Source organism: Gymnodraco acuticeps, unplaced genomic scaffold, assembly GCF_902827175.1.
Source record: "Gymnodraco acuticeps unplaced genomic scaffold, fGymAcu1.1, whole genome shotgun sequence".
Lineage (NCBI taxonomy): Eukaryota > Metazoa > Chordata > Actinopteri > Perciformes > Bathydraconidae > Gymnodraco > Gymnodraco acuticeps.
The window spans coordinates 2,993,486-3,016,228 of NW_022990583.1; the positions used below are offsets into that span (position 1 = coordinate 2,993,486).

The 22,743-nt window shown below is 40.7% G+C and overlaps 1 protein-coding gene across 3 annotated transcripts; it reads left to right on the plus strand.

The window, feature by feature from the left end:
• The first annotated feature begins 7,502 nt into the window (after nucleotides 1-7,502).
• LOC117553940 (potassium-transporting ATPase alpha chain 1) lies at nucleotides 7,503-22,545 on the plus strand. 3 transcript variants are annotated; one of them, XM_034228082.1, is made up of 24 exons: nucleotides 7,503-7,657; nucleotides 10,994-11,101; nucleotides 14,625-14,684; nucleotides 14,907-15,110; nucleotides 15,274-15,387; nucleotides 15,535-15,669; nucleotides 16,010-16,127; nucleotides 16,243-16,511; nucleotides 16,738-16,816; nucleotides 16,941-17,060; nucleotides 17,307-17,416; nucleotides 17,553-17,687; nucleotides 17,881-18,073; nucleotides 18,658-18,833; nucleotides 18,933-19,069; nucleotides 19,266-19,416; nucleotides 19,684-19,852; nucleotides 20,171-20,325; nucleotides 20,555-20,678; nucleotides 20,919-21,064; nucleotides 21,204-21,337; nucleotides 21,742-21,843; nucleotides 22,051-22,142; nucleotides 22,247-22,545. In XM_034228082.1, the coding sequence occupies exons 2-24, from the start codon at nucleotides 11,006-11,008 to the stop codon at nucleotides 22,273-22,275; spliced, it is 3,048 nt and encodes a 1,015-aa protein (XP_034083973.1). In that variant the 5' UTR covers nucleotides 7,503-7,657; nucleotides 10,994-11,005; the 3' UTR covers nucleotides 22,276-22,545. The 3 variants fall into 3 exon arrangements, with proteins under 3 accessions (XP_034083973.1, XP_034083972.1, XP_034083971.1); XM_034228081.1 differs by lacking the exon at nucleotides 7,503-7,657 and adding an exon at nucleotides 8,545-10,718; XM_034228080.1 differs by lacking the exon at nucleotides 7,503-7,657 and having other exon boundaries at nucleotides 8,545-11,101.
• The last annotated feature ends 198 nt before the right edge of the window (nucleotides 22,546-22,743 follow it).

Genomic DNA, 22,743 nt, shown 5'->3' on the forward strand with positions numbered 1-22,743 from the left:
CTTTGCTTCAGCAAGACGATGGCCTGCCCTCTGTATCAGAAGTGTGGTACACAGAATCGTACACGATACATAGACATTGGTAAACTAGTGAGCTCCCTGGGCAAGGAAGTCTGCCAAGGTCTTGTTGGACTACATGCTCTCACTGGGTGTGACACGGTCAGTGCATTCGCTGGTCGTGGAAAGTTAAGTGCACTGAAGCATCTGAAGGAGAATGAGACCTACCAGGAGGCCTTCAAGCGTCTTGGTGAAGCATGGGATGTATCTGCTGACCTATTTGATAAGATGCAGGACTTTGTTTGCCGGTTGTATGCATCCTCATCCACCACCTCTGATGTCAATGAACTCCGCTACCAACTCTTCTGTGCACAACGGGGAGAGGTGGAATCCAGCCAACTGCCACCATGCAAGGATTGCTTGCACATGCACGTCCTCCGCGCGAACTATCAGACCGCGATTTGGCGACGCTGTCTTGTGAGTGAACCTGTTGTGCCAGACCCCAAGGGCTGTGGCTGGACTACAGATGACGATGGCAGTCTGGAAATAGAATGGATGCAGGGATCACCGGCACCTGATGCAGTATTGCAGCTGATGTCCTGCAAGTGTGCACATATCTGCAAACTTCCAGCCTGTGTGTGCCTGGAGAACCAACTGAAGTGCACGGACATGTGCAAACTGCAGACATGCACCAACCAGAGAAGTGAAGATGAGGACGAAGTCGCAGTGGAACTGGACGAGTCTGACACTGATGATGAAGATAACTGACAATGTTTTGTTTAGGCAATTAGACCATTGCCAAAACAAAACAAAACATTGTCAGTTATCTTCATCATCAGTGTCAGACTCGTCCAGTTCCACTGCGACTTCGTTCTCATCTTCACTTCTCTGGTTGGTGCATGTCTGCAGTTTGCATTTTCCACATAGCAGGGACAAACACAGAACATACCGCCAAACTTTGTAAGTGACAAAATGCGTTATTTGATCAATAATGGGGTAGCATGTAACTCCGCTAAGCTACTCAGTTGGAAAGTCTATCATGGCTTAATGTACTTATATGGACCCTATGAACAAAATGGTACCACAAATGTTTTGCCACCTCGGGTGGTACCGATATTTGGTCTGGCCCATGGACTAATTAGAGTTAGACCAATCACTATACCCTCTCAAATGGAAATATGTGTTTACATAAATGGTGACCACACCGTTTGAGACCCACTGAGAACTTAGACTAAGTTAACTATCTAAACACTCAGAGAGTCCTTTACCTCACCTGAGCTGAGGTTATCCCGAGCTTGAATGACACACAGAGACCAATCAAGGGCTTTGATTTATGATCTGTATGCACAGTCTATGTCTGTATGACAGTGGCCATGTCGGCAGGCCACATCATGTGGACAGCCAGTCACCCTGTGTGAGACAGCCACTTAACAGGCCAGAAGGAGGCTGTTGTGTATTAGTAAAAAGACATTAATGAAGCAAGGGACAGAGGATACGGGTACTAAGCTCTTTACTGTTGTTCATTCTTCTTTCTTCCGCCACAGCATCAACTCCCGGGCATACCCTTCTTCTCTCCACATTGTAGGTTACTCTGGTTACACGGCGCCCCCTATTGGCAGGAGTATATCAGAACACAACATTTCCCCCCTTCTTAAAATAGTTACTTCTCCACTTGAACAGTACACATAACATTAGCATTTTAAAACAGACACTTCTGTAGTAACCATCTGTAATAATAATAATAACAACTTCACATATCACAATATACAGAACATTTTCAAACATTAATTCAACCACAGTTTAAGTGACATAGTCCTCAATCCAAGCAGGCTGCTTTCTGATTCGCTGGTTTTTCCATTATCAAGCGAGTAACTGTGAGGTCCTTTCTGCTGGGTCACTTTCAGAGGCTCACTGAACTTTGGCTTTCCCTTTTTGACATGCAGCGGGTTTCTCACACGCACCAGGCTTCCCGGATGTATTTTGGGAATCTTGGCATTTCTTTTGGCATCAGTGTATGTTTTCATGTGCCACTGTTTCTTTTCCACTCTGTCTCTCAGTTCCTGATCCTGAGTATCAGTAAGCTGTGGCAGGATTGAGAGTTTGGTTCGCATTTTTCTTCCATACATGAGCTGGAAAGGAGATGTCCCTGTAGTGGCGTGAGTTGTAGCTCTGTAGACCTGAAGAAACTCAGCAACGTGAGCTTTCCACGGAGCGTTCTCTCTCTGTGCAGTGAGAATGCTTTCCTTCAGCACTCTATTTAGCCTCTCCACAGCTCCATTTCCTTCTGGATGGTAGATTGTAGTCCTGATGTGTTGGATGTCTCTTTCTTCTAGGAAAAAGGCGAGTTCTGAGGATGTGAATTGTGGACCGTTATCTATCACCACAGAGACGGGGTTCCCTTTTTGGCTGAACACTGATCTCATGAAGGTGATCACTGTTGCAGTAGTGCATCTTGGGGCAAAACACACTTCTGGCCATTTTTTTTTATTTTTTTTATTTTTATCCTTTATTTATCCAGGAATGTCCCATTGAGATACAAGATCTCTTCTTCCAGGGAGTCCTGACCAACACGGCACACAACAAGTTTCAACATAAAACAAGGTCATTAAACAATAAACATACAATTCAAATATAAATACAGAAGGCCATTTGTGCAGTGGCAAGAAGCATAATCACATCAGCAATAGCATCAGGTAAAACAGTTACATGTTTCATGAAGGGCTAATCGTAGCATACCTTTAAAAGCATTTACAGTAGGAAGTGCCTCTCGACAAAGTTTTACTTGCAGCGTATTCCATAAAAAGGGAGCATAGTGGGAGAATGCAGTTTTACCAAGCTCTGACTGCATCAAAGGAACATTTAAAAGCATCCCATTTGCTGCTCGTCTGGTATTAAAAAAGCAAGTATAAAAGGACAGAAGTCTGGAGATATATAAGGGCAGCTTACCTAGCAATGACTTAAGGATACAAATCAACATGTGTGATTGTCTTCTTTGGTACAGAGAGGACCATCCTAGGGATTGATACAAAGTGCAGTGGTGGGTGCGAGAGCCTGCACCCGTTACAAAACGTATAGCAGTATGGTACGCAGAATCCAGCTTTTTAAGCAGGGAGGAAGGAGCATGCATATAGATCACATCACCATAGTCTAATACAGACAGAAAGGAACACAATTCTCTTCCTGGCTTCAGACGGTCTTCCTGGCTTCAGACGGGAATAGTGAATAGTAGTCAGCAGGGCCGCCCCTCCCTACAGGCCAATCACGCAGGCTGCATGGGGCCCCGCCTTGCGCAGGGGGCCCCGCCCAGAGGGCCTCAGCTGCTGTGCGCAGTTCTCCGCGCACCCCCCGCGAGAGTGAGAGGTGACAAGGGGAGCACGTGTGTAACCCGACACCGTTGCAATGAATCGACATCTGACCAATCACGGCTTTGATACGGCCACTAGAGCAGGTGAAGAGATGTCGGTGAAAAGACAGTTTCAGTCCGGGGCAAGCAAGAGGGGAAAAAAACAAAACTTGAAGAAACTAGAGCATCACTCGAAGGTGGGTTATTGTATGAGTCTATATGCCAATTGCCATATTAAAACATCAGCTGCAATTCAGGACATGAAGAAGGCAGTCTCTGCATAGCATACAGGCTAATGGAGATGCAGTTATTTCCAGCATTCTTTATTTAACATTAATTCAAGTATGTTATGCCTTTTATCTGCTAATGTACAGGAGGAAGAGTGATAAACTGTCTGTCTAGTTGGCTTACATAACAGTTAAAGTTTGCAGCCTAAAAAACATGGAGCATTTTTTCCCCTTTTATTCATTTTTATGTCAATTTGCACATTTCATGGTGACGCTCAGCCTCTCCCCTTAAGGCAAGGCAAGTTTATTTATATAGCACCTTTCAACACAAGGCAATTCAAGGTGCTTTACAAAAATGAAAGACATTCAGACAAAGGCATTTAAAAACAGTAAAAGATAATAAAAGAAACATTAAAAGAAAAAATACATGAATAAAAAGTAAACTTTTACTCCTAACAGTCATCATCATGTCAACCACAACACAGAGAAATACTGATAGGAATGTGTGTGTAGTTGTTGATACATTGCTGACAGAGGGAACTACATTTGAATACAGATTTAAGAAATATCAGTTTTTGAGCATGTCATAAGCATGTTTTGTCTTGACTATATTACAACTATATTATAATAAAATAATATATTTATATTATTGAATTGATTATGATTATTAGTAGAAGTAGTTTATTTGCATTAATTATATTTTAATCTTTTTGAGGCTAGTATTTGGCAGGAAATGCAGACGTATTCACCTGTAAACGCATACTGAACTACATGCACATTTACCATTTACCTCACTGTATACAAAAGTAACTGTGTTGATAATAATAATAAACAGGAATTATATTTGCAAAGTAGCCTACTTTGTTTCCAAAAACAACTGTCGGTTGGGGGGGGGGCCTCATCTCACAATGTCGCTTGGGGCCCCAAGTTGGCCAGGGGCGGCCCTGGTAGTCAGTCATAGTAATAGCAAACTTACAGTCCACCGGACCAGTCTCAAATGGGCCCACGATGTCGAGTGCAAGCTTTTGCCATGGCCCCTGAGGCAGAGGGACTGGTGTCATAGGTGCAGGGTTAGTTTTAGCTGTCTTATCATTCATCTGGCAGGACACACAGGCGGCGATAACCGATTGTACCAGTGCATCCATTTTAGGCAGGGGCGGACTGGGACTACAAATCAGCCCGGGACTCTCGACCGACTCACTTCGGTACCGCCGGCCCACCGCGGTACCACAAGTAAATACCGCTAGTAAATTGTCGACGGGGGGGGTAGACAATTTACTAGCGGTAGACATTAAGGGTATAATGTCTACCTCCGGGCCGGTGGACTTGTATTATCACTGGCCCCACCATTGTAACCACTGGCCCGGAGCATTCGTCCAAAAGAAATCGACTAATAATGAAGAAAATTAACACATTTGTTGCAATAGTCATTTATGCACTAACTACATTACTAACTACAACATTTTAATCATCAGTTCTTCCTCATTTTCCTCAATTGTTCATATTTGGTTTATTAAAATAATGATATTGTGGTCATTGTTAAACAAATTCTGCTATTATGAGTATTATTATTTGTATAATGCACTTTCTGCCTTCCTGTCGTCAGGAGTTAGAAATGTAATGGCTATGTAATTGATTTGATTAGAACCTTCATTATCCTAAACTGCTGGGACATTTCGCCAATACCTTTATAGCCTATTGTCTACTCTTCACTTACTTGTCAGCATAGGTCGGCATTGATGTACAGAGCCGACAGAAGACCTTGTTTATATTGGCATCATATTGAGAGGTGCAGCCCCTACCCTACTTTTATAATTTTCGAATCATAAATCTAATCGATAGATTATAAAAGGGTTTTAGGACGCGTCACTGCAGCCAACTCCATCGATCAAGCTGGCTGAAACTTTCTCTCCCTCTTCTTCTCATACTCCCTGTCACTCTCCTTTAACTCCTCCGGTGACTTTCTTTTATTTGAAGATTGTTTTTTGCCCGGCGCTTGGCCGGTGGCGCAATAGTCCCGCTGCGCTCCGCAGCAAACAGCTGTTTGCTTTTCAAATCAAATCAAATCAAGTTTTATTTATATAGCACATTTATAAACGATTTTTGGTCGAGCCAAAGTGCTGTAATATAATAAAAATAGCCTACAGTAGAGACACTTTACAGCAAATACAACAGCACAGATTGTTCAGAATATCAGTATGAGAAAAAACGACACCCTCTATCCTTAGACCAGGGGAGCCCAACCAGTCGATCGCGATCGACCAGTCGATCGCGAGATGTGTCTAAAAATAGAACAACAACATTCTGTTTTATCATTAATGTCCTGTAACATAATGTTCCTGTGCCAGAATAATGCACTTGAACGCATCAAAGCTTTGTGATTGGCCGGCGTGACCCCATGTGTCGGGGCGTGGCTGGTGGGCAGTGCACTATTTTCGCTGACGTTGTTGTCCGTGTCAACAGGAGTGACAGTAAAAAAGCAAAAAAGCCCAAAATATATAATTTTCACTCCGAGTGGGAGGATGATTATTTTTGTATCTATTCCAATTCAAAGTCCATCTGTCTCATCTGCAATACGAGCGTGGCCTTATCGAAGAAGGGTAATTTAGGAGCGGCATTTCAAAACAGTGCACAAACGCTACGAGACGGATTTCCCTCCTAATTCTGCCCTACGCTCCCAAAAGGGGAGGGGCCTGAAAGGACAGCTAAATGCACAGCAGTCCATTTTCACCAGGCCCAACAACAAGAGCAAGGCTGCTACCATAGCATCTTATCGTGTTAGTCACGTTCTTGCGAAACACATGAAGTCTTTCAAAGACGGCGAAGTTGTGAAAGAAGCATTCCTGGAGGCTGCCGACGCGCTTTTGGGGGACAGTAAAAATAACAGGTTTTTGATATAATAAAAACTCAAAGTTAGATACCGTTATTAATCAGCTGTAAGTTTTAGTTTGTTTGAACTTATTCATTATAATTATTGTACACAATGGTATAAGAATGCAAACATTAAGATCTGTTGTTTAAATTGATTATAGTCTATTATCAATTCAGGTTAAGAAACTAGTGTTGCTTGCATCCTATTTTAAAGGCATTTCTTTTTATAATCTACTAAAATGCAACAAAAAAAATGGTTCGATTCCATTAATGTTGTCTTTTTTATTGCACTTTGGCAGCAGATTCCTGTGTAGCTTCAGATCTGAGTTGTCTTATCAGTACGCCTAATTTATACTTTTGTAGCAACACTGTTTTTATATAATGGCAAAGAATGGGTTCAGAGCAGGGGCGGACTGGGACTAAAATTCAGCCCTGGAAACTGACCCAGTCCGGCCACATGAAATGTCAAATGTTAGAAATCCGCTGTTTATTATTTAAAGTTTCTGATTCACTCCTTTTTTCCTCTCAGTACACAGCTCCAGTTTGATCATTGGCCTGTCATCAGATTTCATTTTTAGTTGCTGCTGTAGCGGAAGTTTAGTACAATTCTTTTTGATGAAATACTCCAAATCTCCACCCTCCATAATTGCACTTGCTTCAGTTGCTTGCTACTTTTTAAGGGCAGTGATGACAGTTACAGTACGAACTGAAGTTGATGCGATTTGATTGGATTGTGAGGCATGACGTGAGCCTCATCTGATTGGTCAATCCCTCAATTTTTTTTCACCAACGGAAGCCAATTTCGGCTGGCTTCCTCTCGCAACAGAGAGTGCAATCTACTGTTTCACCATAACATCTAGAGGGGCGCTGTTTCACTCTTTGTAAAATACTCAATGAGAATGGGGGAGAGACGGGCCGACAGAATAATTACCGAAACTAAACGAAGTGTTTTCATTTATTTATTAATATTATAACTACAATGCAAAAAACAGGCCACCAGGAGAAAACGACACTGAGTTCAAGGGATAATTCTCACCCACCTCTTGCTCTTGCCCTGCACGTGTGCCGGTTGAGCTGGTTCTTCCAGCAGCTCAACTCTGTCCCTCATCATGAATGCTGGCTGTATATCTGAACTCGCGCCCACATCATTCTCTTCATCATCTTGCACTTGTTTTAAGCTGCTGATGATGATAGAGCTTGTAGCAGCGCTGCTGCCAAAAAGGTCTGTCAATTTGCGACATGTATATGCTCCACCTGCGAGTGACTTCACCTTTTTTTCTCTTGCCTTCTCGGCCCACCTTTTTCTTTTCGTTTTCTTTGATTTTTATTTTTTTAACCATGTTTTTTCATTCTCCCTGTCTGCCGCGGCGTCTAATCCCTTCTCTTCATGTGGCCGGTATTTTTTCTTCTTCGTGTGTGATTATTTGACATAAAAACCACACAACCGCATTATCGGCCGCTGTCGCCCTCTGTCGGCCGTCAGCGCAATTTAAATGATGACGTTAAACCTTTTTTTTTTTAAAGTGCCGGCCGCCAACGGCCCTTGACGACCGGCCGTTCTGTGGTTCTCCAGATTCTACAGATGGCCAGTCCGCCCCTGGTTCAGAGTATTTTCTTGTTTTATGTGTCATATGTGGCAGCACTGTTCAATGTTTCTTGAAAACATTACCCACTGTAGTTTGTGACGTGTGAATAAACTCCAACTCTGTATCAACAACACTGTTGTGTAACTTCAGTTAAATACTTGTATGTGTGTAGATTAGAAAGAGGTAAGATAAAGGATCTGCAGTATTTTATGGAGTATTAATCGTACAAAGGCCAGTTTTATACAAGTAGAAGGGTGTATTTACCTGGTAGTAGGCTGTCAGTAATGGCTACGCCTCTCTATTTGGATTGGTAGATCTCGGCAGACTGGCAACTTTAAAAGTAGCTCTCGGTTCAAAAAAGGTTGGGCACCCCTGCTGTAGCTTATGCAATTTAGGCCTATCAATTGTTTATGTAACTTATGTGCCAGTGTGTCCATGGTTTTGAGTCTGTGTGTGTTGAGCGCAGCGCCGTCTGCTTTTTGCAGTAAAGTAGGACTAAGCATACCAGTAGTTTCTGTGGACCTGTCTGCCCGTTTTGTGAGTGCGCTGCGCGCGTGCGCACTTGTGTGGCATTGTTTGGGATGACCTAATTAAAATAGCGTCCCCCCAGTAAAAAAAATCCCCACTACACCACTGGTTATACTACAACTTCAGCATTAAAAAAAAGGTGAAAATTGAAAGAGCAGAGACAGATACTTTAATGTTAAGTAAATTGTAGGGGTCAAAATCACTGGATCAAACATTTCTTATAATGGAACTCAGTACACATCATTTCTTTAGAGATTCTTTAATGTTTCCTTAGTAGTGCTCAGACCATTGACAAACAGAACTTTTTTTCGTGAAGCTATCTTTTAACCTTGAGGCAACGATTGTGTGTTTATGTGTTTTGGTCCCTCTATCTGTGCCCGTCTCTCACACTTTTGTTCCTGCATCTTCCCCTTACACTCTCCATCCTCACCTGCCCCCCAGTAATGTGTAATTAGAGCTGATAAAATCTGGTTGATAACATTGCTTTGGTTACACAGCCACTGTCACTCTACGGTTTACAGGCTACATAAAGATATTGACTCACTTAAACACAACTTATCGTACCTGGCTCTTGTTTACCCAGCATGCAACATGTTCTGGGCAGGAAAAGTCAAGGGACAGGGTGACCTTATCTTAATTTTGACTTTTCTTTTTCAATAAAGAATAGCATAATGAAACAGGATTTAAAACAATGCATTTCTTACTTGGAGTCCCCACAGGAAGGATTTGCCTTGCTTATAGTATCAACAGATGGCTTTAAGTGTATGTTTGGGTGGATATTTCTAGTAGGTAATATTAATGATTATATGTTATGAAGTATCTGCTACTGGAGCTGCAACAGTGTGCCTTTTTTAACCTCTACAAGTGTAATGGTCCTTTATAGGTTATTGATATATAGACAGCATGCTAGCTGACGCATATCTGATATAATGACCCTCAGCCTAGAACAGCTTGGTGTTGATCTTGAATGTCAGTGAACCCCTGTGTTCTTGATTTTTTTTAAAACATAAACCATTTAGGTCTTTGTGTTTTGTGGTTTTGTTGCGATTAAAAACAAAAGTAACACTAATCCAAAAGTCCCCATAAGAAAAACTCAGAAACTGACAAAGGGTACAAATGTGGGGACAGGAGTGCTTATTAAACAGTGACAGTCACTGTGTCACTCAAACTGCAGGAGGCAAAAGCAACAGTAGGAGACATGCTTGCTGACACCATTAGCTTGCCTCTGTGGTTGATGCTACCTGTTGTAGCTCTGCTGATGTGCAGGGATTGTGACTGCTGGAGGCTATTTTCTCTGTGATGTATTTTCCCTTTGAATGTAGCTATTTAGTGCGGCAGGACATGGGCAACTGTCTGGCCTGTGCAACAGGTTTCAGGCTGTGAATTGTGCATCCTGTTATAGTTTAACTTGTCTTTTTCTTTGGGTACAATCGACCACCAGGTCTTAGCTTTATGGCAGAAGAAAAGATGGCTAAGTTTCCCTGCACACGCAAAGCCAGCTATTTTCAGTTAATGCTTACTGTGTCCAGGCAATCAATCAAATGTCGACCCCCAGAATGACTCGTTGGCCAGTAGTGTGTAGTGCAGCATTTAGTTCTGGATACAGTTTAATGTCACGGAGACTGGTAGGAACGACATTGGTCTGGTTTAACCTTCACTTTTCTTCTGCTCTTTACTCCAATCAGTTTATCATGAAAAGAAACGTGCAGAAGGGAGATAAGAGATACCTGCGTAGCTTATGATACGAGTGTATTTGTGTGTATGTGTGTGTGACCTGCCTAGGGGTGACATTGTTGCTACCTGAAGTACCATATTACGCAGGTAGTCGTATTAAAATGCGTGTTTAAACATACGTGTGTGTGTGTGTGTGTGTGTGTGTGTGTGTGTGTGTGTGTGTGTGTGTGTGTGTCCACAAGTGTTGTGTGCATGTGCTTATAAAAAAGGGAGTTGTTTTGTATAAAAGGCTTTTCCAGAAAAAACCTTTCCTGGTTATGACCATAGTGTATGCGTGTGTGTGTGAGAGAGAGTGAGAGAAACGGGTGTGTGTTTGAGACTGGACCCTGACTGACAGTCAACATTTCGGGGCGCAAGAAAAAGGATCGAGTGCTCTGGACCTCCATTGATTTAGGAGAGCATTCCCATAACACACGTGCAACCATGAGTAAAAAGGTAGACAACCCTGTATATGAGTGTTCACTTTTTTTTCATTATTTGTTGGGATTTTGGGTAGACTTTAGTATTACTTTTTTATTTTATATATCTCTGTTTTTATACACTACGTAATTCATGTTTAATATATAACATTTGAATTGTACAAGGTGTTTGTTTTTATACAGGTATACTTTCAATCATTTACTATAATAATGAAAGGGAATCACTCTTGCACTCCAGTCTGTCAATTGTGTAATTATGTAAACACTTTGCAAATCATTTTCTGCCATCAGGACACTTACGACATGTTCGAGATGGATGGAGATATGGAGAAGAAGAAGAAGAAAAAAAAAGTGAATAAGAAGGAGAAAATGGAGGGCATGAAGAAAGAAATTGATATAGTAAGTAAAGAGAGAAGCCTCAAGGCTGCACAGTCATGAGAATATGCAGGGTCGGCTGCATGGCTCAGGGGGAGAGATGCTTAACCCCTCATTCCCCTCGCTGGTATAAGATAAGAGACGATAAGATGGACCTTTATTTATCCCCGTGGGGAAATTCAGGAATTAAAACAGCAACAGAGTGAGAATGAAAAACAAGACAGTAGAGATTAGTAAAAAAATTGATTTAAAAAAAAAAAAATGATATAACTGTTAAAACAAGATATCACAGCAAGGTCAGCGTTGATCAGTTGAATGAACATAGATACATATTTGGGTTCTTCTGGTTAAATATATTTACATGTAAGTGTGCAGAAGCGAGTGCAGGTGCAGTCATTTGTACAAACAGTGCAGATTGTGTAAAGTATGCAACCCGGTATCACGGTGAGACGTGAACATGTGACGCTTTACCATTGCTGGGAGATGTGAAGATGTCACGGTTTCGTCTTTTCAAAACGTGAAAAGCGTGACAGCTACACGGTATTGTTAACCCATGTTAACCAGTGGAGAAATAACCGGAAATACCAAGCAAATGCTACCCCGACGTAATGATTTATTTTGTAATAGTCACACTCGATTACAGCGATTTTCTTGTTGCCCCAGCTGGTCGACACCTCTTTTAGCATAAACAAAGGCTACATTAATGTATTAAATCGATGTTAATCCATGCGTGTGGATGTGGAATTAACGGACGTGACGTTGTGCGATTGAGTTGCCAAGCAACAGCTTCGGTTCATGTTAATTTACAAACTATTCAACTACAACCGTAGTTATATTTAAAAACATGTTAGAAGGCATCACGAAATACTTTAATGCACATTAAAATGTAAATGTGAAGGAATGTGTGTATAACAAAATACATCGGTCATTAAACGAAACCAGAAACAGACGTAGGCAAGATCCTCAGCTCGATGATTGGATGGTTATCCGCAATGCATGCTGGGATTTGGTGTTTATGTGATGTGAAATCTGAAAACGTTTTTAAAAATACAATAATACTTTATTCCGAGTGTGCTTGCTTTTCTCTTTGAAAGTCATCACATAACGGCATTGTAATACACGGTTCGGCTGCATTAAATATGACATATCTGCCGTAGTTCTCTATTTATAGAGCCCTGCTGAGAAGACTTCTAGACAAACATGAGGCACTGAAAACGTAACGTGGATCATAAATATATAAGCAATTAAACAACATCTTACATTTATTTTCACACAATACGTCTCCTTGCAGTATCAACACTAATTCGGCTGACTTTTATATTTGATCCAATTGGTAGATAGGCTGTACATAACATTTACACCATAACCGTGCAGAGCTGATAGAAAGTACTGTACTGTACCCAATATACAAGCTGTTAATACACTTTTCAATCAATCAATCAATCAATCAAAGGGACACCTGGTGGTCAAAGCACGTTATTGAATTGTATTATACTTATTATTATACATACTTTTTTAGCATATTGTTTATTTTATTCTAACTTAGTACTTTTTTAACGCATGTAAGATATGCAACACTAAGCTGTCTGTGGCTCTTTCCTGCTGTAACGCTGCACATTTCCCCTCTGTGGAACTAAGAAAGGTATTCTGATTCTGATTCTTTAATGGTCACACATGCAGAGCACACAGCACACACAGTGACATTTGTATCTACAGATAAATATTAAGCCTGACAAAGTACTTAACGTCTAATATATTGCTTTCCTGAAATGTTAACTATGTTTAAGCACTTATTTGTTTATTATTTGTTTATTATTAAACTGATATTATACATATGTATTATACTCTTATAAGATGTATGTAGATAGTATAAGAAATGTGCAGAATGACAGTTTAATGGTGGAGTATAAACACATATTGATAGATGTCTTGTAATGCACTGTTGAGGAACCTGCGACCCAAGTTTTTCATTCATTGCATAACTACACAGTAGTTGTGTATAATATGATATGTCAATAAACCTTAGCTTATAAAATCTTGAAATCTTGAAAGGGATGTTCAAACTAGTCATTATATACAGTCTTTAATGAACTATTAGTAGAGAATAACGAGTAATGAATATACTGTATAGAGATCCTATTAATATCTAATAATAAAATAATAAAATTCAATAACGTGCTTTGACCACTAGGTGTCCCTTTCTATCAGCTCTGCACGGTTATGGTTTAAATACAGCCTATCTACCAATTGGATCAAATATAAAAGTCAGCCGAATTAGTGTTGATACTGCAAGGAGACGCATTGTGTGAAAAGAAATGTAAGATGTTGTATAATTGCTTATATATTTATGATCAACGTCACGTATTCAGTTTTGGCGGCAGTTCTCCTGTTTGTCTAGAAGTCTTCTCAGCAGGGCTCTATAAATAGAGAACTACGGCAGATATGTCATATTTAATGCAGCCGAACCGTGTATTACAAAGCCGTTATGTGATGACTTTCAAAGAGTAAAGCAAGCATACTCGGAATAAAGTATTATTGTATTTAAAAAAAAAAAAGTTTTCAGATTTCACATCACATAAACACCAAATCCCAGCATGCATTGCGGATAACCATCCAATCATCGAGCTGAGGATCTTGCCTACGTCTGTTTCCGGTTTCGTTTAATGACCGATGTATTTTGTTATACACACATTCCTTCACATTTACATTTTAATGTGCATTAAAGTATTTCGTGAGGCCTTCTAACATGTTTTTAAATATAACTACGGTTGTAGTTGAATAGTTTGTAAATTAACATGAACCGAAGCTGTTGCTTGGCAACTCAATCGCACAACGTCACGTCCGTTAATTCCACATCCACACGCATGGATTAACATCGATTTAATACATGTATTAAATCGATGTTAATCCATAAACAAAGGCTACATTAATGTATTAATGTAGCCTTTGTTTATGCTAAAAGAGGTGTCGACCAGCTGGGGCAACAAGAAAATCGCTGTAATCGAGTGTGACTATTAAAAAATAAATCATTACGTCGGGGTAGCATTTGCTTGGTATTTCCGGTTATTTCTCCACTGGTTAACATGGGTTAACAATACCGTGTAGCTGTCACGCTTTTCACGTTTTGAAAAGACGAAACCGTGACATCTTCACGTCTCCCAGCAATGGTAAAGCGTCACATGTTCACGTCTCACCGTGATACCGTGTTGAAAGTATGGGTTACTTTTGATGGGTTACATGGTTAGCCCTTGATTGTGCAGCCTGATGGCTACAGGCACAAAGGCCTGGCCAATGGTGCGTGAATGTGTGGTCTCCCTGAGCAGGTGGCAGCCTCTATGTATGAATGTTTGTGAATTAGTGAATGTTGACTTGTATATGTAAAATCACTTAAAGTAGTTGCAAAGACTGGAAAAGCGCTTTATAACTGCAGTCCATTTACCATTTACCTTAACCTTTCTGCAATTATAACCTCCACATTACAACCAGCCAGCTATTAAACATCACATTTTTGCTCTGAATTAATGCAGCAATATGTCTCCTCCTGCAGGACGACCATGAGATTACAATTGATGAACTGGAAATGAGGTACAACACTAGCGTTACCAAGGTAAGACATTTCTTCTGAAATACTTTTTCTCTAATGTATGTCAGTTGCTATTTCATAAACTTTATCCTCCCTTATACACTTATTTTGTTTTATCTTTATATCCTACTCCATTATTTCCCCCTGTGTGGGTCCTTAGGTTCAAAGAGAATGATGTGTCCAAGCTCATTTGTTTTGTGTATTCCTAAACTAAGCATACTTGTTTTTTCTGTTTTCCATCCCCAGGGTCTGACCTCCACCTTCGCCGCTCAAGTCTTTGAGAGAGATGGTCCTAATGAATTGAAGCCTCCCAAAGGAACTCCAGAGTATGTGAAGTTTGCCAGGCAGCTGGCTGGAGGGCTGCAGTGTCTAATGTGGGTCGCAGCCTGCATCTGCTCTATCGCCTTTGGGATCGAATTTGCAAAAGGGAACGTCAACTGCTTTGACAATGTGAGTTATGTTTTTATTTTAGAGTTATTTTAGAAAAGTAATATATCTGTGGATTGCGTTGAGCAGGAGGGGGACATAGAGAAAGAGACAAAAAATAGAGTACATTGATTTGAAACAGTACTAGGCACCTGTTTTTATGGTTACATCTTCTTTCTCACCCTAGCTGTACTTGGCCGTCGTCCTCATTGCTGTCGTTGTGGTGACTGGTTGCTTTGGTTACTACCAAGAATTCAAGAGTACTAACATCATTGCCAGCTTCAAGAATCTGGTGCCACAGGTTAGTTGCACTGTAATCAACGGAAAATAATATATATGTGTTTTTATCTTTATCCTTTACTTGTTTTCATCTCTCTCACCCTGTGTCTTTTCTTCATGTGTTCATGTGCCTTCATCTTTGCTGATTTTCTCCCAATCTGAAAAATAGCAAGCCGTTGTGATCCGTGATGGTCAGAAAAACGTGATCAACGCATACCAGTTGGTGGTGGGGGATATGGTGGAGATCAAAGGAGGAGACGGAATCCCTGCTGACATTCGCATCATCACTAGTCAGGCCTGCAAGGTAGATCTCACACACATATTCTGTATAACATACATATGGACTACTGTAATATGACATGAGGCAAGCTTAGGCCCAGACGTTGTTATGTTTTTCATTATTGGGTCCACATAAAATCAGTTTTGTAAATTGTCTTGCTGTAATGACTATAGTATTTAACAGCATATGAGGCCAGCTGGAGTAACAATTTGAATACCCAGAATACAGACCAAATTACTTATTTTGAATTGTGCCATATTTGAGAAGTAGGTGTGGCCGAATCCATAATCAGACATCCTCCCTTACTACCCATTTTTTTCATGGACATGTAATGAGACTTTAATGAATTAACTCTCTGTGCCAGGTGGACAACTCATCCTTGACAGGAGAGTCTGAACCGCAAAGCAGGACTCCAGAGTGCACTCATGAGAATCCACTGGAGACCAAAAACATTGCTTTCTTCTCTACAACCTGTATGGAAGGTACAATAAACAGTGCATACTTAACATATGAAACCTTTGACTGGCATAATCTATTCAGTCATTTGTTTGTATTTGTTTGTGATCATGAGCCACTTCTTTCTCCTCTGCTCTCTAGGTATAGCCACAGGTATGATCATTAGCACAGGTGACCGTACCATCATTGGTCGGATTGCCACCTTGGCGAGCGGCGTGGGTAACGAGAAGACACCCATTGCCATAGAAATTGAACATTTTGTTGACATCATCGCCGGACTCGCAATTTTTTTTGGGTTTACCTTCTTTGTGGTTGCCATGTTCATTGGATACGCCTTCCTGGAAGCTATGATCTTCTTCATGGCTATCGTGGTGGCTTATGTGCCAGAGGGGCTACTTGCTACAGTTACTGTGAGTCGCTGCAACTAATGTCAATTTCTATAGATCTATTGTGTTTAGCGTCCATTATTTCTCTATAATATCAGATCTCGACTGAATTAATTATCCTATTGGATATTGATGGCAGCAAGAAAAACCTAGCTTTGTTTATTAGTCAATAGTATGCAAACGTATGAATATTTGTTTCTTAGTGTCTGCTGTAGTCTTTTTCTCTAACAGCCTGAGTCTTTGTCAACAGGTATGTCTGTCTCTGACTGCGAAACGACTTGCCAGGAAGAACTGCGTTGTGAAGAACTTGGAGGCTGTGGAGACATTAGGTTAGTATGTTGTTCTGTTCAGGCTCATATAGAAATGAAGGGAATGTGCTCTATATTAAGACAATCCAGCATGAATGTAGGTACATACTGTATGTAACCTTTTTTAAACTGTTTGTGTGTTTAGGCTCCACTTCAGTGATCTGTTCTGATAAGACAGGGACCCTGACTCAGAACAGGATGACTGTAGCTCACCTTTGGTTCGACAACCACGTCCACGCCGCTGACACCACTGAAGATCAGTCAGGTACACACATTCAATAAAACTTGTTATTGTTAAAAGCATTTCATTTTAAATCAACCAATGCTGTTTATTTGAGCAATTTATAATGTAGATGTCACATAGGCTATGGTTTGTTATTTCAACTACAACATGCATTTCAAATGTGGATAACCTCAGTGTGCCAAAAGGTTGTGTCAGTGAGGCTTAAAAGTTCATATTAATTAACACAATAGTCATATTTTAATAATGATGTGATTGTGTGGTTTCCAGGTAAGAGTTTTGACCAGTCTTCAGAAACATGGCGTTCACTGGCGAGAGTGGCCACCCTGTGTAACAGAGCCACATTCAGACCCGATCAGGAAGGCTTGCCTATTCCTAAGGTAAAAGTGTGAAGTTTATAATGTTGCTGTCCACATCGATGTGAGCTAAATAAACGTCAGTTAAGCTTTAGTACTCTATATTGCTGTTTGGCTTCTATTGTTTGTTTTTTGTTGAAACTTGTATGATCTCTCACAGAGGCTGGTGGTAGGAGATGCTTCAGAGACCGCTCTGCTGAAGTTTACCGAGCTCTCTGTAGGAAACGTTATGGACTACCGTGATCGCTTCAAGAAGGCAGTGGAAGTGCCCTTCAACTCCACCAACAAGTTCCAGGTGGGAGCAGGGCTTGGTGTCATCAATTACTAAACAATTAAACTAAACAAAATTACTCAACAAGAAGATTAGCCAGGAGATCATTTATTCATTTTTTAATACTACCATCTAGATTTGTCCTACTTTGATAATGTGATGATTTGTGGTGGATCTATATTTGTATTCAGCTTCTATCAACCCCCTTTCTATCCAGCTATCTATCCATGAACTGGATGATCCTCTGGACCTTCGCTACCTGTTGGTGATGAAGGGAGCACCTGAACGTATCTTAGAGCGCTGCTCCACCATTTTGATTAAAGGACAGGAGCTGCCACTGGATGAGCAGTGGAGCGAAGCCTTTCAGACCGCTTACATGGACCTGGGAGGACTGGGAGAGCGAGTCCTGGGTAAGAGAGTCCTTCATTTAACCCTAATGTAGCCTAATCATGTGGCTGGTGTTAGCAGAGTAAACGTATACCTTTTGTCTATCTGCAGCGGAAAGGTGACTATTCTCACAGTTCAAGTTTAGCCATTCATCTCGGCCATGTTTATTTGATGCACACAGGTCAAGAGACATGAGAACTGACAAAGAAGGGGCGTGACTCTAACTGTCTTATACTCCTGGTAGTGACATCACAATCATGCGCACAGCGCTACCCAATGAACACAGTAGTAGTCGCAGCTACTTACATAAACAATATGATACACAGCAATACATGGAGTCATACAATACACATATCTCTATATGTTATACCTTAACAGCTGGCCTGTGGAAAATGGTATGCCAAAACTGTCATCTACCTTTTGTTAAACATTGTATCGGGAAAAAGTAATGTCTATTTGAGGTTACACAATACACACGTAGGTTATATTTGTACCATTTATTTGAGTAGCAATACCAAATTCATTAGACTTCTTCTCCTTTGTGGAAACTGATATTAATTAAACTCGTTTTTTGTTCTGCTGTTTCTTCTTTCCACTCCTGCTGTAGGTTTTTGTCATCTCTATCTGAGTGAGAAGGAAGTTCCTCGTGGCTATCGATTTGACGCAGATGAGATGAATTTCCCCACGTCAGGATTGTGCTTCGCTGGTCTCATCTCAATGATTGACCCGCCTCGAGCCACTGTGCCTGGTGCAGTGATGAAATGTCGTACCGCTGGCATCAGGGTATGTCCAAATCGCCCCGCATACTGTACACGTAAAAAACAGCTTGTTGGTTTAGATATTTCTTTGAAATGAGACTGCTTTTTGACTTTGTGACTTCAGGTTGTGATGGTGACTGGAGACCATCCAATCACAGCAAGGGCCATAGCAGCTAACGTTGGTATCATCACAGAAGGAAGTGAAACTGTGGAAGACATTGCCCAGAGGAAGCGCATACCTGTGGAACAAGTCAACAAGAGGTATTTGCAAACTACCTACTGCCTTTCTGTCTAATGCAGTGTAATGTTTATTTTTTATTGTGTGATAACTACACATGACTACAGTGTCTGGCATCATTGTCCGACAAAGAGTCACAAGAGATGCACTGGATTGTTTGAATGCATGCCTTTGTCTATATCATATGTAACTGTGCGTCATTGTGTTGTGTGTGTGCAGGGACGCCCGTGCCTGTGTGATCAGTGGGGGTCAGCTGAAGGACATGAGCAGTGAGGAACTGGATGAAGCTCTGCGAAACCATCCTGAGATGGTGTTTGCAAGAACATCCCCTCAGCAAAAACTGATTATTGTGGAGAGTTGTCAACGACTGGTAAATACACAGAAAAAGCACACACACACCTCACCGTACTACATATACCTCAATGCAATGTATTTCATAATTAAAAAAAGATCACCAAAGCCAGTTTCCTACATACTGTATGTATAGACACTATAAAGCCAACATCTGATTTCAATATGGTCTCCTGGGAGGATTGTGTATGAGAAAGCTGCAGGGGAAGAAATTGGTTTGCATGTATTCATATCCAGCGTGTGATCAGATCACATTCTCAGATGTTTTTATCTGTTATCCCCCCAGGGCTCTATCGTCGCTGTGACAGGTGATGGTGTGAACGACTCTCCGGCTCTTAAGAAGGCTGATATTGGTGTCGCCATGGGGATCGCAGGGTCCGACGCTGCCAAGAACGCCGCAGACATGATCCTGTTGGACGACAACTTTGCCTCCATTGTCACTGGAGTGGAGCAGGGTGAGACTAAGAGGAGAAGAATCTGATTTCACCAAAATGGTGGTCAAACATGGGGGATATTCTCACACCTGTCTCTGTTGACAGATGTCTCTTTTATTTTCAATGTATCTGACCTGAACAATAGATTAAAAGTTAAAGTACTCGAAGAGATTGCCTTATAGGGCCAGCACCTAAAACTGTTGTTTACACATTTGATTACCTTGTTGGTTACTATATACAGTAAGAGTACAAGTAAAAGTATGCTATATGCTGAATAATGAGCATTTCGTAAATTCAAAGATATTGAGCTGCATTATTGAGGTGTGTTTGTGTGTGCAGGCCGTCTTATCTTTGACAACCTGAAGAAGTCCATTGCCTACACACTCACTAAGAACATTCCTGAGCTGACCCCATATCTGATCTACATCACCTGCAGCGTGCCTCTTCCTCTCGGCTGTATCACTATTCTCTTCATCGAACTCGCCACCGACATTGTGAGTAATTATGTAATTAGGACCAGTTCAGCAAGAACGCTAATTTCTTATTTATGGTTATTACTCTGGTTGTCATCTCACTGGCAATTGATTTGTATTCAAGATGATGTCTTTAGCTTGATTGCAAAAATGACCATGATTAAGTGACCTTTAAAGCATCATAAGCTTCCTTACTCTTGTATCTGCTGTAGTGTGATATATTGTTTATTTATGAACGTCCCTCCTGTAGTACCCCTCTGTCTCTCTGGCGTATGAGAAAGCAGAGAGCGACATCATGAACTTAAAGCCCAGGAACCCTCGTCGTGATCGTCTAGTAAACGAATCCCTGGCTGTGTACTCATACTTCCAGATTGGTGAGTGTGTGTTGCTCTTAATTTAGTAACTTTGAATTTAATATTTTACTTCAAACTGTCGAGGAACAGATTCCTTTTAAGTAGACATGCTATTTTGTACCCTTGAACAATAAAGAATATAATAGGTTACCTGTTACAGAGTGCACTCACAATCCTTCCGGAGGAGGCTAAGTCACTACCCCTGCCAAGTGAGCATTATTGACCCATTCTTCCATGTATTCTTTGTCTTTTGATTTATAGGAGCCATACAGTCTTTTGCAGGTTTTACAGATTATTTCGCAGCCATGGCGCAGGAGGGCTGGTATCCACTTGTGTGTATCGGCCTGCGTGCGCACTGGGAGAACATTCACTTTCAAGACATGCAGGACAGCTACGGACAGGAATGGGTTAGTAAATACACGTATTAGTTATTCTACCTACGGTTGGGCACATTTAGTCCCATATGTTAATCCAACAGAAAGTGATTGGTTTAAGGGAATATCTGAGTAACCAAATAACTCCTTCCTTTATGACCTCTGCTTCCAGACCTTCAATCAGAGGTTGTACCAGCAGTTTACGTGCTACACTGTGTTTTTCGTGAGCATAGAGATCTGTCAGATCTCTGATGTGCTGATCAGAAAAACTCGACGTCTCTCTGTGTTCACGCAAGGTTTCTTCAGGTCAGTAAAGCCCCATTCCCATAATGGCATAATGTCAAACATTTGGAAAAAATATAGCTTTAAATGTAGAGGGTTAATTCTCTGGCTGTATGGTGTTGACATAAACATCACCAAAGGTTATGCTGCATTCACACAGTTATCCTCAGAATGGAGAATAGAAGAACAACCTGACATTATTTCAACCACACAGCCTTCAGGAAATATTCAAAGATGTTCACACCTGTCACTCTTGCAGTCATTTCATTAAAACAACTAGTCAGCAACCACATACAAACAAACGGCGCAAATCTTAGATATTGATTGATAAACAGTTTATAAATGTCAGTGTAATACATTTCAGTTCTTTTAAAATTGTATAATATGCTTTGTTTGGTGTTTGATGTTTATCGTCTTTATTTGTGCAGGAACAAAGTCCTTGTCTCTGCCATAGTCTTCCAGCTCCTTCTGGGTAATCTGCTATGTTACTGCCCTGGGATGCCCAACATCTTCAATTTCATGCCAATCAGGTAAAGGCAAACACCTCGATTCAAAGCTCAGACTGAATTTAAAGGAAACGTCTGTATGTTGGGAATTCTGAGCACATGCATTTTAATTTATACATCATTAATTCAGCTTCAGTCGGTAGTGAAGCTCACCCGTTATTAATCATTTCTATATTTAATATAAAGCTCTAGCCTGTGGTCTAATGTTACATGTTGTGTTTTCTTCCCCAGAGTCCAGTGGTGGTTTGTTCCTGTTCCATATGGTATTTTAATCTTTGTCTATGATGAGATCAGGAAGTTAGGAGTCAGAAGACATCCAGGAAGTAAGCCAAGAATATCCTTCTTACTAAAAATCACCCATTTGTTATCAATCAATACCAACTTTGCCTTTATTGTATGTAATAATGTATTGTGTTGAATCCCTCAGGTTGGTGGGATCAGGAATTATACTACTGAAACCAGAGAGGCCCTTTAATTCATCCTGTGATCCATCCATTCACATGCATCAAATATCTATCCATCTATATTACTTTGTGGCATATGTATTTTTAAAAAGTCTTTATATAGACATCAAGTTAATATTTGTCTGCCTTAATTCCTTTACCAAAGTAAAAATGTAATAACTACCGATAATTTGTAAATGAATAACTCACATGTGTGTTATGTTCCAGCTCTTTGACTGTGGCTGCATTGTGTTTTTACTAATAAAAGAATATTAATGATGTCCTCAAAAAAAGTCCTTTGTTTGTTTTAGTTAATGTTTTGTCAAAAGATTGTATCGTTAGTCAGACTTTTAGTTTGCATTTGATATTTGACTGTTCATTATGGAATTCAAACTCTGTAAATGAAAGCATGTGTCGATAGTTTAGCGGCAGCCAGAGAGATCACTTTCTAACTGTGGAACAAGAGGCTGCATCTGGATGG

Coding starts and splice junctions, on each gene's coding strand:
- LOC117553940 (XM_034228080.1), top strand. CDS start 10,913: ATGAAAGGGAATCACTCTTGCACTCCAGTCTGTCAATTGTGTAATTAT. Junction 15,388..15,534: donor TCAAGAATCTGGTGCCACAG/GTTAGTTGCACT, acceptor TCTGAAAAATAG/CAAGCCGTTGTGATCCGTGA. Junction 20,679..20,918: donor GTACTCATACTTCCAGATTG/GTGAGTGTGTGT, acceptor TTTGATTTATAG/GAGCCATACAGTCTTTTGCA.